The 18,929-nt window shown below is 35.8% G+C and overlaps 1 protein-coding gene across 1 annotated transcript; it reads right to left on the reverse strand.

Moving 5' to 3' along the window:
- Positions 1 to 13,710: 13,710 nt before the first annotated feature.
- Positions 13,711 to 15,391, reverse strand: LOC133338197 (sodium/calcium exchanger 3-like). The gene has a single exon (XM_061546380.1). It carries the CDS (start codon positions 15,295 to 15,297, stop codon positions 13,711 to 13,713), a length of 1,587 nt encoding a protein of 528 aa, XP_061402364.1. The 5' UTR covers positions 15,298 to 15,391.
- Positions 15,392 to 18,929: the final 3,538 nt, after the last annotated feature.

Here is an 18,929-nt window from a genome sequence, read left to right on the forward strand (position 1 = left end):
AGACAAGCTAAAGTTGGCCTAGATACGAACTGAAGGTAGTCTTTCATATATCGACTGAATCGGCGAGCTGAAGCAGCGAGTCTTTTATTGACGAACTGAAGGCAGGGATTTTTTCTTGACGAATTAAAGCAGTTAGTCTTTCATAGCCAATCAGCCGAGCTGAAGCAGGAAGTCTTTCATAGATGATTTGAAGAGAGTTTTCGCAGCCGAGCTGAAGCAGAGTCTTTCTTGGTCCATCTAAAGCTGATAATCTTTCAAATGAGCTGAATGCAGACTTTATTGGTGAGCTGACGGGAGTTTTTACAGTAGAGCTGAAAGGACTATTTATAAACGATATGGATAGAGCCTTTATAGACCAGCTGAAGTTAGCCTAGGTACGAGCTGAAGCAGAAAGAAAACTGAAGCTGAGAGCCTTTCCTTATATAAGCTGAAGCAGGTAGACTTTCTCAGCCGAGGTGAATCAGGAAATCTTTCATAGGCAAGCTGAAGAATATAATCTGTCATAGACGAGCAGAAGCAGAGAGTTTTTCGTGGTCCATCTAAAGCTGATAATCTGTCAGAGACGAGCCCAAAGGAACCTTTCATAGCCAAGCAGAAGACAAAGTGACCTTTTAAGTGCCCGGAAGACAGAAAGTTTTTACTTACAAAAGAAGGAAATAATGTCTTACATTTAAGAACGGGTTGTATTTTTTATAAATATGTATACATTAGGCCCAATTCGGTATAATTATAATCTTGATAGTTGTGATGAATACATTTTTTAACACTAGAACGCCGAAGGCGGTCATTTTGACCGCTTTCCAATTTCAAGTACAAAAGCAACTGTGCATTTAATGACACTTTTTTTAAATTTGGTGAATTTTTTATAATAAACGTAATTCTATGAGGTACAAAAAGTCTTCATATTTTAAAAAAAAAGTGTCATTAAATGCACAGTTGCTGTTGTACTTGAAATTGGAAAGCGGTCAAAATGACCGCCTTCGGCGTTCTATTGTTAATAAACTACGCTACAACAGTTCTTAAAAACAAATATTAAAAAAATCCAGATTTCAATAGTTCTTTAAAAGATATGTGATTATGTATTAGTATGTGAAATACATGTATGATGTATTTTATTCTTTAAGGGGACCCCCCCATTCTCGGGGTCAAAATTTATTTTGATTTAATTCGAATCTACACTAATTCAAAAATGTCCCTACAAAATTTCAAGTGAAAATCTCAAGAACACTTGAAAATATAGCCGATTTATTGTGTCAGCATCAAGTGACGGCTAAAGGGCTTCTCAAACTTTAAACGCGTTTTTCTCTTTTGTGAATGGCGGGCACGATAACTCAAAAACTAATAACCCAATCGATTCCAAATTTTTACACGTTTCTCTGTGAGTGTATAGCTATCGTATGAACTAGGATAAAGTCAATCGGTGAAGATCTTCCTTATTTTAGGGGTATATTAATGTGATCACAACTATTACGCCCTGGAGGTATGAGAGTATAAGTGTTGGCACAATACATACGCCATGCTGGACAATGAAATAGAACAAATATTGTGGCTGCTTATCAATACAATTTTTTCCGAATATGTTACATAGACTGAAACCTTCAAAATTTGTTTTTAATTCTACACAGTAATAGTCCTTAGAAAGATATTTTTAAAATATATGCGCTTTAAAAGATATTGAAAAAAAAAAATTATAAACACATACTTCAAGGGTCCTTTTTTTATATAGTTTTTTATTATCGAATTTTTTTGATAAACAATGCGGATAAATTACAAACTATATTATTAAATTCTCTAAAGCAAATTAGTACGCTCGTATACTAATTTGCTCGCATCTAATACGCCGTGTTGATTATGGCGTATAAGTGTTAGCGCAACTCATACGCCCTGGTGGACTATGAAATAGAGCAAGTATTGTTACTTCTTTTCAATACAAAATATTTCCGAATACTTTATATCGATTGAAGCCTTCAAAAAATATTATTTTTAAAAATCTACGCAATAATAGCCCTTAGAAAAATATTTTTAATATCTGCGCTTTGATACTGTAAAAAAAACTTAAAAAACTCAAATTTCAATGGCCCTTTTAAAGAGTAAAGTATAATTTATATTACTTTATTCTCTAAAGAGACATACGGGATTATTAATGTGATTGCAGTTAATACGTCTTGGTGGCAATGGGGTATAAGTGTCAGCATAACTCATACGCTTTAATGAATGATGAAATAGAGCAAGTCATAGGGCTGGTTTTCAATACAAAAATTTCTGAATACGTTATATAGATTGAATATCTGCTAGATATTCGGGAAATATATATGGGCTTCATTTGGTCTACAGAGGAAAAACTCTCAACATAGTTTTTTAAACATTAGTAGTATTAATGTGATTGCAGCTAATACGTCTTGGTGGTAAGGGCGTATACGTGTAATCACAAATCATACGCCCTGAGGGATGATGAAATAGAGCAAGAATTGGGGTTGGTTTTCAATAAAAAATTTTTCCGAACAGTTTATATGGATTGGAGATATTCTAGATGTTAGAATCCACGCTTTTGTATTGTCAGTAATTTGAAATCAATGTAAAGTAAAAAATATATTCTTATAAAAATTCTTATTTAAAATCTACACAATAATAGTCCTCAGGAAAATATTTATTATTTTATAAATCGAATTTGCATTGCCTTTGTCAGGATGATTTAGAATATTCTAATATATTCTCAAAAAAGACATATTGGCGTATTAATGTTTTCGTATTTAATACGCCTTGGTGGCAATGGCGTATAAGTGTTAACACAACTTATACGCCCTGATGTATTATGATAATGATTATGATAAAAAAAATTTCCGAATACATTATCTATTTTGAGGATCTTCAAACTGCTTAAAACATATATAGTGAATTTTTTCTTCATTAGAGTGCGTATGAGGGTTATCACAACTCATACGCTATGGTGTTTAGGTCACAACTCATACACAGTGGTGGGTAATGAAATAGAGCAAAATATTGTATAAGGTTTTCAATATAAACTGTTTGACAGTCGATCTTACGATCTTCAAAATATTTAAAACATATACAGTGGCCTTTTCTTCATCAGGAAAAACTCTTGACATTTTTTTCATACACGCTTCAAAAGTCCTGCGAAAAATATTAAAAACCCCAAGCTTTAATATTTCTTCGAAAAATATTTGTAAAAAATCCTCACTTTAATAGCCTTATAAAATATATATTTAAAAATTATGTCATTTGAAATCAATGTATACCAAAATAATATATATATATTTTTTAAAAATCCACACTTAATCCTTGTCCTTGAGAAAAAATGTTTTTACAAGTTCAAGTGCTAACAGCCTCAGAAATTTTTGGTCGTCTGTTGTTTAAATATTTAAAAAATGGCAACCCTATAGCCAATTTATTTCACGCTATTTTCCCCAAATGAAAAATACACACACACACACAACCATCACCACAAAAAAATAATCTATCAAATGTTAAATAAATAAATCGAATAGTATCGTATCGAGACTACATTAAATTGTTTGATATAGAAATAAAAAAATCTGCCCGAAAATTAAGTCAATACCCACATGATCAAATTCCAAATACAATGATAATTTCTCTAGAGAATAAAATGTTCTCAGTGCGTGTGTGTGGGTGTGTGACTATGTGTAGGAAGTTTTAGTAAATAATGAAAATGATATTTGATGAAATAAAAAAGGAAAACAAAATTATGGGGAAATGGAAATACATTTTACGGTATTCCTTTGTTGGTAGTTAGAAAGGGTTTAATCAAATGGGAATGAAATATTGGGAAATATTTTTAATGAGATTTACAACAAAAGTTGTTGTTGGAACACTCCGAACACTCTTATGTTAAATTGGATCCTTGTAAAATTAGAAACGAACGCATTCGAGTGTGGTTTACTCAACCTCTGTTTCAAAAAAATCTATTTGTTTCTGTTTTGAAAACATCCAAATGATTTTTACGTTAAAATTGAGTTTGTATTTAATTACTAAAATTCAGTCGAACTGAATTTGTAGAACACAGTTGGTAAATGCAATCAAACATTTCCCACTGAATGCATTGGAGCGTATGATTGCTGTCAAAACGTATTCGACCCAGTGTTCTAAACACACAATTTTGCCAAAGTAATTAGATAAAACAATGAAAAGAGGAATTTACAAAAAAAAAAAAAAAAAAAAAAAATATTTATATATCAGCTAATGAAAAATGTTCACTGGAGTTATGTTTAAATATCTTTCTATTTCAATATATGTATTTGTAATTTATATATTTTTGGTAAAATTTTCTTCAACAAACGTGCAATTGAATTGTTTTGGCTCGTTTTTGGTTTTGTTTTGTGTATTTTACCGAACCCACATTTTACACGGAAACCATAAAATTTCCTCCCATATGAATGTCATGGAAATATAATACTCGATTTGTTCGCCAATATTCAGTCATGTTCTTGGTATACCATTTCAAAACGGCCAGCCAAACGAAGCACAGGCGAATACAGGCATTCGCACACATGGCATTTTCGACGGCTAAACTAATCAATAAATTCACCAGACAAAATAGAATGTGTGCGCCTGAATGGCCGAAAAACACATATTGGAAAATTTTTAAAATGTGATATTTTTTTTCATGAAACATTTTCAAACATTCCCCAAAAATGGGAATATGAGATATCTCGAGCATTTATTTTCTCACATAACGGAAATTGCTTTTACACACACACACACGAACATATTTTTTTCCTGTTCTATTTTAAGTTAGCATTCATTTAGTTATATATTATTTTTCGCACCAAATCGTTGGAATAACCAACCACTCAATCCACCACCGGAGAACACGTGTCTAGTATATGGGTGTTGTTGGTGTTTTTTCGGGTCATGTAATTCAATCAATAGTTTAAATGGTAGGAGAGAAATGGACAAAAAAATACCTCATGTCCCCCCATAAGATATATCCAATGGTCACTTAGGTTAGTATAGATATAAAGCAAACAACAACACTATACTAAAAACTACTGGTCACTCTAAGTGCGTAAAGCGGCGTCAAGAGTAGTTGACTCAAATGGGGTCAAATTAAATGCAATAACCGATAATGGTTTTAACATAGCAGCTGACAAATTGTTAACATGCTTTTAACGCACGCATCACATGCTGCAAAACATTGTAATTACAGGCTCAAAAAAGAAGAAGAAAAAAAAAACAACAACAAGGTGAAATGGTGTGGAAGACAAAAAACGTATAGAATTCCAATTTTCATTGAGTTTTAGTCGAAGTGATTAGAGAAACAACGTGTGTGTAAAGTAAAACTAATGTTATTTTATGTTTAAAAAGGGTCATAGGGTCGTATTAGTGTGATTACAACTAAAACGTTCTGGTGTTAGGGGCATATAAGTGTTAGCACAACTCATACGCCTTGGTGAATTATGAAATACAGGGTTGCCCATATTCGACGGACCCATCTGGCTACGCCATAATTTTTGACAGAGATGTCACATCGCTTAATGACATGCCGCGTTTGAAGCATCAGTCCAAGCATATTTTTACCATGAACCAATACACGCCACGCGAGCGCTCTAAAATAGTTGAAATTTATATTCAACAGAAGAAGTCAATTGTGAAAACTCAACGTGCTTTTAAAAGATTAAAAAATGTGAGAAGTGCGCCTTCTAAGAACACCATTAAGCGTTTATACGAAAAATTTTCGACTGGTAAGGCTCTTTCTAATCCGAAGAGGCATATAAAAGTCGACCAAGGCGATCGGCCGAGAATATCGCTGCCGTACGAGCCAGTGTTGAGAGGTCCCCAAGAACATCCCAAAACCGCCGTTCTCAGCAGTTGGACATGGCTCGGTCCACTTTACAACGGATTATTTGCATTGATTTGCATTTGTTCCCGTACAAAATTCAATTCACGCAAAGAATGTTGCCTGCGGACAAGCCTCGTCGATTGGAATGGGCACAAAGAGTCATCGAAATGGCCGAAGATGACGAGCAATTTTGGAACAAAATTATCATATCCGATTAAGCCCGTTTCACATTGAATGGGACTGTAAATAAGTAAAATTGCCGTTTTTACGCCACTGAAAATAATCAGGAGATTCAAGAAGTGCCTCCTCATGACGAAAAAGTCACAGTTTGGTGCGGCGTTAGTGCAAAAACGGTCATTGGACCGTTGTTCTTCCAATATGAAAATGGCCATGCAGTTACCATCAATCAGGAGCGTTATCGCGACATGATGACCAATTTTGTGATGCCAATTATTCGTTGGAAAGCGTTTGAGTCAGTTCTGGTTTCAACGGCGCTCCACCGCACGCAAGTCGCATAACAATAGATTTTCTGAAGAATTTGTTTCCGGGCCGTTTGATGTGGAAAAGTGGTGATTTGGACTGGCCACCGCGTTCGCCCGATTTGACGCCGCCTGACTTCTTCTTGTGGGGATATTTGAAGTCAAAGGTTTACGTTAACAAGCCAAGGACCGTAGAAGAGCTCAAGGACAACATTCGTGAAGAAATAGCCGCTATTCCGGCCGAAATGTTGGCAAAAACGATGGAAAATGCAGCAAAAAGGGCGCAATACGTCATCAACGCCAGAGGCGGCCATTTGAGAGATATCATATTCAAAAATTGATGTAAACACATCTACTTGGAACAATTTAATTGATTAACATTACCAAACGCCAATTTTTTTTCTTTGATTTATAAAAAAAAACATGGGTCCGTCGAATATGTGCAACCCTGCATAGCCAAATATTGTGGCTGGTTTTAAATACAAAATTTTGGATTATTTGTTAATTTTGATAGAAATTTGATACAACTGGTCTATGTACGTCCCATGATAGTCCTCAAAGGCTTAAAGGCAAATCAATTGAAGACCATATCGATTAGGAGATCTGAAAGTCATCTTGTAGATTGTCTTTATATAGACGTGCTGAGTTCGTCTCTATCTAAAAAATTATGAGTGTCTTTCACAGTCCAGTTGAAAAGAGTCTTTCATACATGACCTTAAGGGATTGTTCATAAACGACTGGATGAATGGAGTCATTCATAGACTCTGAGCTCAAGGTGAAGTAATGTGATCGACAGAAAAAAAACTTAAAATTAAAATTTCCATTGAGTTGTAGTAGTATTGATTAAAGAAAAAAAGTTTAAAATAAAAAAATTGTATTCTAAGTTTTAAAGAGGCATACGTGCGTATTAGTTTTGTCACAACTCATACGCTCTAGGGTTTAGGGTGTATACGTGTCTGCACAATTCATACGCACTGGTAGGCGATGAAATAGAACAAAATATTGTGACTGATTTTCAATATAAAATGTTTGATTATTTTTCATTTTAGTGGAGATTTGAAACAGACAATCCGGCGATTATCTACATGAGCGAAGTAAAAGGGGTCTTACATAAAGATTGCCTTTATGGGCGAACTTATGGAAGTCGATATGAACGAGATAACGGTGTCTTTATAGATTAGATCTCTGAAGGGAGTCATTTACAGACGAGGTAAAAAAAGGATTAGGTAAAAATCGATTAGCTCTACGTGCTAAAGCAGGGAGTATTTCCTACGAAGTTTTTCTTAAACGAACTGAATCCAAAAGGAAAGACAAGCTAAAGGAGTTTTCTAAATGCAAGCTGATGGCCGTGTTTTGCGAATGAAGCAATTCAAAGACAAGTTACAAAACATGGATGATTAATAGACAGTGTGAAGGACGTTTTTGTAAACAGGACTATGCAGTCGAACAGATGTATAAGTGCGATCAAAAATCACACGCTCTGACTGTGAGGGCGTATAAGTGTTATTGCCACTAATACGCCTTAGTGGTAGATGAAGCAGATCACGTATTGTGTTGTGTTTCAAAGCATGGATGAGTTGTTTATAAACGATCTGAAGGTAAATAACCTTTTATAACAGAGCTGTATGCTTGGAGGCTTTCAGCATAGACGAGCTTAAGCAGGGAGTATTTCATAGACGAACTAAAGGCATTCATAGATGAGGTGATACCCTGGAGTTTTTCATAGACGACCTGAAAGCAGGAAGATTTTTAAGGACGAACTGAAAGTAACCTTTCGTAGACGAGCTAAAGGAGTCTGACGATATGTAGTCTATAGACGACGAAAAGGAAGTCTTTTATAGACGATTTGATTGGGAATTTTTCACAGACGTACAAAGGGGAGTCATTCGTAGACTATCTGAGGGGAGTTTTTCATGGACAAGCAAAAGGGAGTCTCCTCATGCGAGTTGAAGGGGATGTTTAATAAACAAGATCAAGGTGGAGACTCATTCATAGATGAGGGAGATATGTTGAAGACATGGAGACTTTATAGACAGATCGAAGAGTGTTTCTATAAACGAGACCACACAGTCGAATTCCCTTTGTCAAATAAGCCATTATGGTCAGTTAAATGCAGAAACCTGTATTAGGTCTCCGACTTTTAGAGGATCTGAAAAATATCTTCTGCAACAAAAACCCTATAAATTTTGGTCTATAGAAGAACATTAGGAATTTTTCTTTACACAGATTATCTTCATGGATTTTTGAAAAATATTAAAATAACCGGTTGACCTTCAAGCGTTTTTTTTGGGAATATTTTAGAGGAATAGTTTTTAAAAAACTGAAATAAATTGATTAAAAAAAATAGGAATTCCAGGCGTGAAGTTTTTAAAGAATTTCTATGGAGGACTAGCTGATCTTAGGGCTTGACATTTTTTGCAGGATTCGCTGACCTTTATAGGTAAACTTTTAAAAAAAAATTTTGAGGGTTTGCTAACTTCTATGCCTGGATTTTTTTAAAGATTTTTTATGGAGAAAAATTTAAGCTTCAGAAGTCGATTTCTTGAAGAATTCTTCCAGAGGACTGGTTGAATCTCAAGATGTAAAATTTTCTTAATTTTTATGGAGGACCATGGGGGTCAACTATTTTAAAAGTTAGCTCACCTCTATGGGTGGACTTTTTTAAGAATTTTGTTGGAGGGATAGCTGACATCTATACTTAGATTTTGTTAAAGAATTTTTATGGAGGAAAAGTTAAGCTCCCGAAGTTGTTTTATTGAATAATTCTTCCAGAAGACCTGTTAATCTCAAGTTATGATTTTTTTTAATATTTGTGGGAGACCATTTGATCTCTCTTTTAAAGAATTCTTATGAATAACTTTTTGACCTCTAGAAGGAAAAGTTAAGCTCCAGAAGACAATTTATTGAAAAGCTCTCCCAGAGGACCTGTTGATCTCATGTCATGAATTTTTTAAACATTTTTTGTGCCGAAGCATTTGACCTCTCTTTTAAAGAGTTTTTAGGGAGGACTTGTTGACCTCTAGCCATAATTTTTTTTTTTAAGAATTTTTATGAAGGAGCAATTGGCCGTGGACTTTTTAAAGAATTTTTATGGAGATCTGGTTCACTCTAGGAGTGGATTTTTTAAAGAATTTTTTGGAGATCACAAGGCGTGGATTTTTTTAAAGAATTTCTATAGAGAACTGGTTGACCTCAAGGCGTGGATTTTTAAAATTATTTTTATGGAGATCTGGTTCACTTAAGGCGTGGATTTTTTAAAGAATTTTTATGGAGATCTGGTCCACTTAAGGCGTGGATTTTTTAAAGAATTTTTATGGAGATCTGGTCCACTTAAGGCGTGGATTTTTTAAAGAATTTTTATGGAGATCTGGTCGACTTAAGGCGTGGATTTTTTAAAGAATTTTTATGGAGATCTGGTTGACTCTAGGCGTGGATTTTTTAAAGAATTTTTATGGAGATCTGGTCGACTTAAGGCGTGGATTTTTTAAAGAATTTTTATGGAGATCTGGTTGACTCTAGGCGTGGATTTTTTAAAGAATTTTTATCGAGATCTGGTTAACTCTAGGCATGGATGTTTTAAATAATTCAAAAGTAGAACTAGTTAACTTGTATAAGACTTCCTAGAAAGAGCTGGTTGACCTCAGAAGTGGATTTATGAATATAATTTATCGAGAACCACCAACTTGACCATAAAGCTTGGATTTTATTGCAATTTTTATGGAGAAGTAGATGACTACAAAGCGGGGATTTTTTCTTAAAGAATTTCTATGGAGGAATAGTGGACCACAAGGCATGAATTTTTAAATTTTTATGAAGGATAATTTTTATAGGCAATCGGTTGGCTTCAATACATGGATTTCTCTAGAAGTTATTTTACCGTTAAATCATCTATAAAAAATCATCCATTCACAAATTTTCTCAAAATAAATTATGAAATAAAAAAAATGAACACAATTATTTACGACTTTTGTGGATAACTAAATGTTCTGCATGGTTGACTTGCCATCCAAGCCCACAATGGCCGACTAAACGCAAACGTATAAAAAAACAACATCATAAAATGCAAATAATCTAATCCATAGAAATGCCTTTTAGTGGCCAGTCAAACGTCAGTCTGCCATTGTCAAGGTTATTATAATCTTTCACAGCAAAAAACGGGAAAAATTATGGTAATTGCTGTGGAAAACCCCAAACAAACAACCCCATTAGGAAGACAAAAAAGAAGAGGCAAAAAAAAACATTTGACCAAAAAACTAACCACCCAAAAGGAAGCCACCATGGCCAGACACGTGACACTGACCGGAAATGCCACAATAATTATGAGAGCAGAACGTGTTTGTCAATTCCTAGCCACCGTACACAAATGGACTTCAAAGCTAACATATATGAATGTATGAGTGTATGTATGGGTGTGTGTGTGTGAGGGTATGCGGTATAAGTTAAATGAAAATAAAACCAATTGGTTAGTGTGATTGTGTGTGGCATATCCAACCAACTAAGCGTGGTGGCATGTATTGCAGCAGAATATTTAACAAGGAATATTACGCGGTTCTAATACCAAAGAACAATGAATGAAAAGAAAAAAAATGAAAGCAAAACAAATCAGCCAAACCGTCTTGGCCATAAAATTTATGAAAGCTAAAGTAACAAAAAAATAAGCCAAACAGCCTGGCAACTACCCATCAAAGACTCTTGGCATTGCCTTAGACCCCATAACTGGCAGAACATTATGTCATTCTTCTGGGTTTATTAGGATTTAAGTTATAACCCAAAAGAACTTTCTTTTTCAACTTGACGCCGTTTTTATGCATTTATTTCTGTATGTGTGTGTGTGTGTGAGTTTGTCATTGTTCCATTGTGGTTGACATAGTGGCGGCTAGCGTGTTTTATAATCTTAATTACATACAATTTATATTGTCAGTTTTATTTGAATGTGGGAGCAGCACAGAGGGACTACGAAGTAGAGCGGAGGGTAAGAGATGGCAAATAAATAACAAGTTCAAGGAGTTCAGGATACATATTTCAAGGTCATTTGGGCTAAACACCATAACAAATGTATTATGGCTGTGTGGGAAATGCCATTAGAAATTCCTTGGGAGTTTATCAGAAATTCAAATAACAAAATTAGCATGATTATTCACATGCACTGATCGGCATATATATTAGGGAAAATATTACTGAATAGGCTATTTCAAGTCTTGGATTTTTTTAAATTTTTTTTTTTTAAGGACTCAAGGCTGATTTTTTAAAGAATTTCTATAAAGGACCACAAGGCCTCAAGGCGTGATTTTTTTTAAAGAATTTTTATGGAGGACTTGTTAAGCTCCAGGCGTGAATTTTTTAAAGAATTTTTATGGAGGACTTGTTAAGCTCCAGGCGTGAATTTTTTAAAGAATTTTTATGGAGGACTTGTTAAGCTCCAGGCGTGAATTTTTTAAAGAATTTTTATAAAGGACTTGATGACCTCAAGGCCTGGATTTAAAAAAAAAATATAAAGGACGTGATGACCTCAAGGCGTGGATTTTCTAAAGAATTTTCATAAAGGACTTGTTTAGCTCCAGGCGTGGATTTTTTAAAGAATTTTTATAAAGGACTTGTTAAGCTCCAGGCGTGGATTTTTTAAAGAATTTTTATAAAGGACATGTTAAGCTCCAGGTGTGGATTTTTTAAAGAATTTTTATAAAGGACTTGTTAAGCTCCAGGCGTGAATTTTTTAAAGAATTTTTATAAAGGACTTGATGACCTCAAGGCCTGGATTTAAAAAAAAAATATAAAGGACGTGATGACCTCAAGGCCTGGATTTAAAAAAAAAATATAAAGGACGTGATGACCTCAAGGCGTGGATTTTCTAAAGAATTTTCATAAAGGACTTGTTTAGCTCCAGGCGTGGATTTTGTAAAGAATTTTTATGGAGGACTTTTTAAGCTCCAAGCGTGATTTTTTTTTTTTAATAATTTTTATGGAAGACTTTTTAAGCTCCAGACGTGGATTTTTTAAAGAATTTTTATAAAGGACTTGTTAAGCTCCAGGCGTGGATTTTAAAAAAAAAAATTATAAAGGACTTGTTAAGCTCCAGGCGTGGATTTTTTAAAGAATTTTTATAAAGGACTTGTTAAGCTCCAGGCGTGGATTTTTTAAAGAATTTTTTTAAAGACTTGATGACCTCAAGGCGTGGATTTTTTAAAGAATTTTTTAAAGGACTTGTTAAGCTCCAGACGTGGATTTTTTAAAGAATTTTTATAAAGGACTTGTTAAGCTCCAGGCCTGGATTTTCTAAAGAATTTTTATAAAGGACTTGTTAAGCTCCAGGCGTGGATTTTTTAAAGAATTTTTATAAAGGACTTGTTAAGCTCCAGGCGTGGATTTTTTAAAGAATTTTTATAAAGGACTTGTTAAGCTCCAGGTGTGGATTTTTTAAAGAATTTTTATAAAGGACTTGTTAAGCTCCAGGCGTGGATTTTTTAAAGAATTTTAATAAAGGACTTGTTAAGCTCCAGGCGTGGATTTTTTAAAGAATTTTAATAAAGGACTTGTTAAGCTCCAGGCGTGGATTTTTTAAAGAATTTTTATAAAGGACTTGTTAAGCTCCAGGCGTGGATTTTTTAAAGAATTTTTATAAAGGACTTGTTAAGCTCCAGGCGTGGATTTTTTAAAGAATTTTTATAAAGGACTTGTTAAGCTCCTGGCGTGGTTTTTTTAAAGAATTTTAATAAAGGACTTGTTAAGCTAAAGGCGTGGATTTTTTAAAGAATTTTTATAAAGGACATGTTAAGCTCCAGGTGTGGATTTTTTAAAGAATTTTTATAAAGGACTTGTTAAGCTCCAGGTGTGGATTTTTAAAGAATTTTTATAAAGGACTTGTTAAGCTCCAGGCGTGGATTTTTTAAAGAATTTTTATAAAGGACATGTTAAGCTCCAGGTGTGGATTTTTTAAAGAATTTTTATAAAGGACTTGTTAAGCTCCAGGCGTGGATTTTTTTAAAGAATTTTTATGAAGGACTTGTTAAGCTATGGAGGACCATGACGTATGATAAATTTTCTATACATCCTCTAAACATGAATTTTTGAAATGTAAGGTTAGAGACCCTTAAACATAGGCTTTTTAAATAATTTGTATAAAAGACTATAGGGATTAAACTTCGGATTTCTTAAAGATTTGTTTTTAAATATTATCAGACTTCAAAACCAGGACTATCAGATATTGTTGATTATTAGAATATTGTTATGGAGGTCCATTAGACCCTTGAATATATATTTTTTATTTTATCCACCTTTATTTATCTTTTATATTCCATGCCCATTGTAGAAGTGGAAGGGATACTTAAATTTAATTCAGAATATTATTTTTCCCAATATTAATTACATTAAAAAATATTTAAAAAATATCGAAGTAATAACTCTGCTTTATACTACTCACTCTGTTTCATTGTTTTCAAACACCAGCTCGCCTTGTTGTGGTTCAAAATCTTTACCCGCCTTAGCGGTACCATCCTCCGTCCAATAGGGTATGATCACCTTGCCACGCGCACCCGAATAACGTTGCACTTTCAATTCGTAAGCACCGACCGATTCAACCAATTCATGATCTTTTTGGCTAAGTGCAAAGATACCAGCATGATCGTCATCGAGAATCATGACGGTGGCCACCTTGGGCACCGACAGCACGGCCGGTTCCGATGGATTGCTGAGACGTACATAGAAATGTTCATCTTGTTCGAAAACGTCGTCATCGATTACTTCGATTTTGAATCGTTGCTCGTCGACGCCCGGTGGGAAGGTGAGAACACCTTTCTTGCCCACATAATCACTGCCCGCTTCAGCGCTACCATCTTCGGTCTGATATTCGACCGTGGTATAGCCGGAAATGTCGCCGCGACGGACGACACGTACCTCAAATTCACCACAACTCTCCATGACCGTGTAGTGACCCGGCTCGAAGAAGATCCGCAATGGAGCTTCTTCTTCGTCCGATTGAACATCGACACGTTGCAACTGAGCCTTAACTTCGCTCAAATCACTTTGGGCCCGTTCTTGAATTTTGCGCATTATGTTGCCGCTACCCATCATTTTGCGGGTGGCCTGAATGCGATAGAAGGCCCGCGACTTGGGACCGCGATTAATCATTTGCTCCTGTGCCATCATTTCTAATTGCTCCAGATCACTTTGTGGATATTTCTTGCGCAGATCCTTTAGCAACGAAATGTACTCACGTCGCGCCTCCTCAAAGTCTTTCATCTCCTCCGTCTCTTCCAAAGCTTTGATCTCATTCTCTTGCTGGTTCATTTCGAGCGCAGCGTCGCCCTCAGCGCTCACAATAACGCCACGCTTGTTCATGCGATAATTCTTGTCCAAATATTTGTAGATTAGCAGGCGGCGATCCGCGATGTAGGCGGTCAGCACGGTGGCGGGGAAGAACATAAACGTCAGCAGACCCTCCCATACTTCAACACGACCAGGAGATATCTGAGCCAGAATCAGATACAACCAAATGTAGGCAAACACCGACCATGTGGCCGTCACGAAGAACACACGCAAATGTTTGATCTTGCGCACCTCTCCGTCGGGCACAACCAGAACGCACAAAGCTATAATCACGAACAGATTGTAGGCAGCCGAACCGACAATGGTGCCGGGGCCGAGATCGCCGGCCTCGAAGTTCTTGGCAAACATTTCGATGACAGAGAGTAGAATCTCGGGAGCACTGGAACCCAGGGCCATCAGGGTTAGATTGGCAACGGTCTCATTCCAGACACGCACCACGACAATTTGCTTTTCTCCATTCTTCTTTTTGATCACCACTTCCTTCTCCTTGGACGTGATTACTTCAATTGCTCCCATAAAGCGATCGGATACAATTGAAACGCCGATAAACAGGTAGATCATGACAAAGAAATAGAACAGGCCACGTGCCACACGATCGCCCATACTGACGTTGGTGAGCGGATGCCACAGGGGTATCACCAGACCTTCGGAACACTGCAAATCGGTACCGTAGCCCATGGCAACGGAGACGTTGTCGAGTGTCGAGCCCGATGATCTGGCTGTCGTTGCATCGGCCAATGAATATGCCGGCGATGTATTGGCGCCGTTATTATCATCGTCGTCGCCGTCGCCATTATCGCCAGCAGAGGCGGCCGCACGTGCAACCAGGGCATCGGTGACAGCTTTCAGGGTGGAGGTATCATTTTCATCATCGTCAGCCAGTGTGAGCGTTATTGTGCAGGACGCCAAGAGCACACAAAGTGCTACGATCAGCTGTAACGATGACGACGATAATCGTTTTGTAAAAAGACGACCCATGTTTGTTCTCTCTATTTTGTTTCAATTGTTTCTCTCTGAGTGTATTGTTTGCTTACGCTCTTTTGGGTGATTTAAAATTATGATTAACGGTTGTTTTGTTTGTTTGCTTGTTGGTTTGTTTGTTTGTCGAAGAACACACTCCTTTCTCTGAGTTGGGGGGTTGGGTAATTCAGCGAGGGGTGTTCTTCCACTCACAGTATGGGTGAGAATGCCACAGTTAAAAAAGCTGCTGCGGTTGCGTTTGCTGCTGCTGCTACTGATGAGAGTTTTCAGAGCGCAATGGCACCTACAAAAACAATATGTACAAAATAAGCGTTTTGTTCTGGTTTTTCTTGTTGTTGCTGTTGTTGTTACTGGGGTGGTTGTTGTTATTGTTTTGCGTATGTGTTGGTTGCTCTTTACTAAGGACGGTCGCAGAAGCTTTGTTTGCTGGTGGTTGTTTGCTGTAGTTCTCTTTGAAGCTTTGGCTAAGATCAAAACTATTCTAGGCGGTTGTTGTGTTTGCTCTCGCTTAGTTAGATAATGATCGTGTTTGCTAGTCTGAGAGGGGGCGGGGCGGGGCGTGTGTGTCTGTGTAAAATAAGCTTGTGTAATGGATTTTATGATTAGATCAATGGAAGAATAAGCTCTCTTTTATTGGAGTATTTGTTTGCTTTGGGAAGAATGCAGCACTAGTGCGGTTGTTGTGTTCTCTTCTATGCTTTGGGAGGAGTTTATTTTTTAATGTGAGTTTTTTTAAGTGCAGTTGTTTTTTTCTTCTCAAATTCTCTCTGTCTATTGATAAAAGCTTTGCTTTTTGTTAACAAGACAAGAGAATTCTATGGTAATTTTATGCGTGCTCTCTATAAACTATGAAGCTTTTTAATTACTCAGCAATAACTACATTGGTTCTCTTTTTGTTTTGGTTGTTGTTGTTGCAGCTTGATTTGGCTTGGTTTTGAACAAGAAATGAATATACAAAGCTTGGCTGTTTGGCGATTGTTGTTGTTCGCAATCGTTCGCAAAGACTTTGAGTTCGTTGCTATTTTGGTTTTGTTTGGAAAAAGAATCGAATATCCACGATTTTTAGTTTAGATTTTGGTTTTTTGGATAGTTATAGCCAATTGTATCTTCGTTATTGATTCGTTAGTTTACGGGTTTTATGGTGTAGCGTTATTTCGGGTGCGTTTACTCGTTGAAATTTGTATAGCTATCGTAAATACTATCTGGCCATGTTTAGAAAAAACTGGATTCAAAGTTTTGTTGGTTGTTTATTTATTTGTTGGTGTTTGATCTGTAAAGAAAAAAGGGAGAGAGGGAATTAAAATTAGTTGTATGGCAAAAATTAAAATCAAAGAGAATAGAGGTTGTTTCTTTGGTTCCATACCCCAAACTTGACAATACAAAATTTAGTACAAATGAGAAGTTCAACAACTACTCTGAGGCGGAATTTATACACATATTTTCGGCATAGGAATCCCTATCAGAGAGGTTGGAGATCGTATTAGCATATCGTACGGCAATTATTACGAATGGTTTAGGTAGAAACGTGGACAATAGAAGACTGTTACCAAATTTCAAGGATATCACTCATAGAAACCAATCATATGACCAACACAAGCGTTGACCTTTTAATGATTTTTTTTTCAAGGACTTTCAGAGCAATATGATTGGATTTGTTAAAGAATATTTTTCATGGACTTGCCGAACTTTCAGAGCAATAAGTGTGGATTTTTTAAAGAATAGTTTTTCAAGAACTTGCAGAGCAATAGTTTTTCAAGGACTTGCAGAGCAATAAGAGGCAATTTTTTGACGAATATTTTTCAAGGACTTGCAGAGAAATAAGCGTGAATTTTTTAAAGAATATTTCTTCATTGCTCTGCATATAAGCGTGAATTTTTTAAAGAATATTTTTTCAAGGACTTGCAGAGCAATAACCGTGAATTTTTTAAAGAATAGTTTTTCAAGGACTTGCAGAGCAATAAGCGTGGATTTTTAAAAGAACAGTTTTTAAAGGACGTGCAGAGCAATAAGCGTGAATTTTTTAAAGAACATTTTTTTCATGGACTTGCAGATCATCATGCGTTGGTTTTTTAAATTTCTTTTCAAGGACATGCATGGCAATAAGCGTGAATTTTTTAAAGAACATTTTTTCATGGACTTGCAGGTTTTTAAGGACTTGCAAAGCAAGGACATGCAAAGCAATAAGTGTGGATTTTTTAAAGAATGGGTTTTTAAGGAATTGCAAAGCAATAAGAGGGATTTTTTTGACGAATATTTTTTCAAGGACATGAAGAGCAATAAGCGTGTTTTTTTAAGAATTTTTTCAAGGACTTGCAGGGCAATAAGAATGGATTTTTTAAAGAATATTTTTTCAAGAGCAATAAAAGGTAAGTTTTTGACGATTTTTTTCAAGGAATGGGCGTGAATTTTTTATTCTTCAAGGTCATTCAGAGCTACAATGGCGGATTTTTATACCTTCATGGAATATACACGTTGATACGCAAAATATGCCTCATCGAAACATTGGTTTTAGAGCCTATGTTTCTTTGAACCAAATCCGTTTCAGACAATTTGCGGTCGATTTAAAAATTTCCGTCCGCTTGCTTGTCCGTATGGCCGGTTGGTGTTCACGATAACTCTCGAAGGGTTTAACCGATTTCATCCAAACATCGTAATATTTTTTACAAATTTTGTTGAATTTGAAAGATGGGGAATATCGATCCACTGCTTCTAGTACCTCCCCTAGACAATGGCCAAATTTTGCTAAAAATTAATATTATAATATCATGCGAACCGACCATCCAATTTGAACCAACAACATATTATCTTCACAAAGCCTAGATCAAGTCCAAAGATGGAACCCATTGATCCACTTTTTATGGTACCTCCCTAACAAATGATCAACATTTTCAATATTTATAAAACCAATATCGGGTGAATGGAAGGTAAATGAAAATATTTTCAAAACACCGAAAATTTGCGGGGACTTTCAGATGGGGTCAAACTCAAAACATGGATTTGGATCGAAACTATTTTTTCACACTCCATGAACCCACAATGCTAAATTATAGGCATTTCGGGGGAGGAAATTCGTCTAAAACCTTCAAACAAATTGAGGAGGAGCTTTATATAGAGGTTATCTCATCTATTTTTTAGCCTCCATACAACACTACATCCTAAATTCGGTATGTGTTTTTTCACCAAATTGACTGTAAGTTTCTATTTTGGATTCTCTTTGAGTAGAAAATATCTCTGCCAATAATTACCAAGTTTCCTGTTACCCTCATTATTCAGAATTCGGGTTTGGGCATGTTCTTCAATCGAATTGGCTCTAATTTGATTTTGGTGTC

The sequence above is a fragment of the Musca vetustissima genome, unplaced genomic scaffold (assembly GCF_032173495.1).
Source record: "Musca vetustissima isolate MV318-11 ecotype Yass unplaced genomic scaffold, APGP_CSIRO_Mvet_v1 utg22486, whole genome shotgun sequence".
In the NCBI taxonomy this organism is placed as follows: Eukaryota; Metazoa; Arthropoda; class Insecta; order Diptera; family Muscidae; genus Musca; species Musca vetustissima.

Excerpts from the sequence above, each read along its gene's own strand:
- LOC133338197 (XM_061546380.1), bottom strand. The coding sequence starts at position 15,297 with ATGGGCTACGGTACCGATTTGCAGTGTTCCGAAGGTCTGGTGATACCC.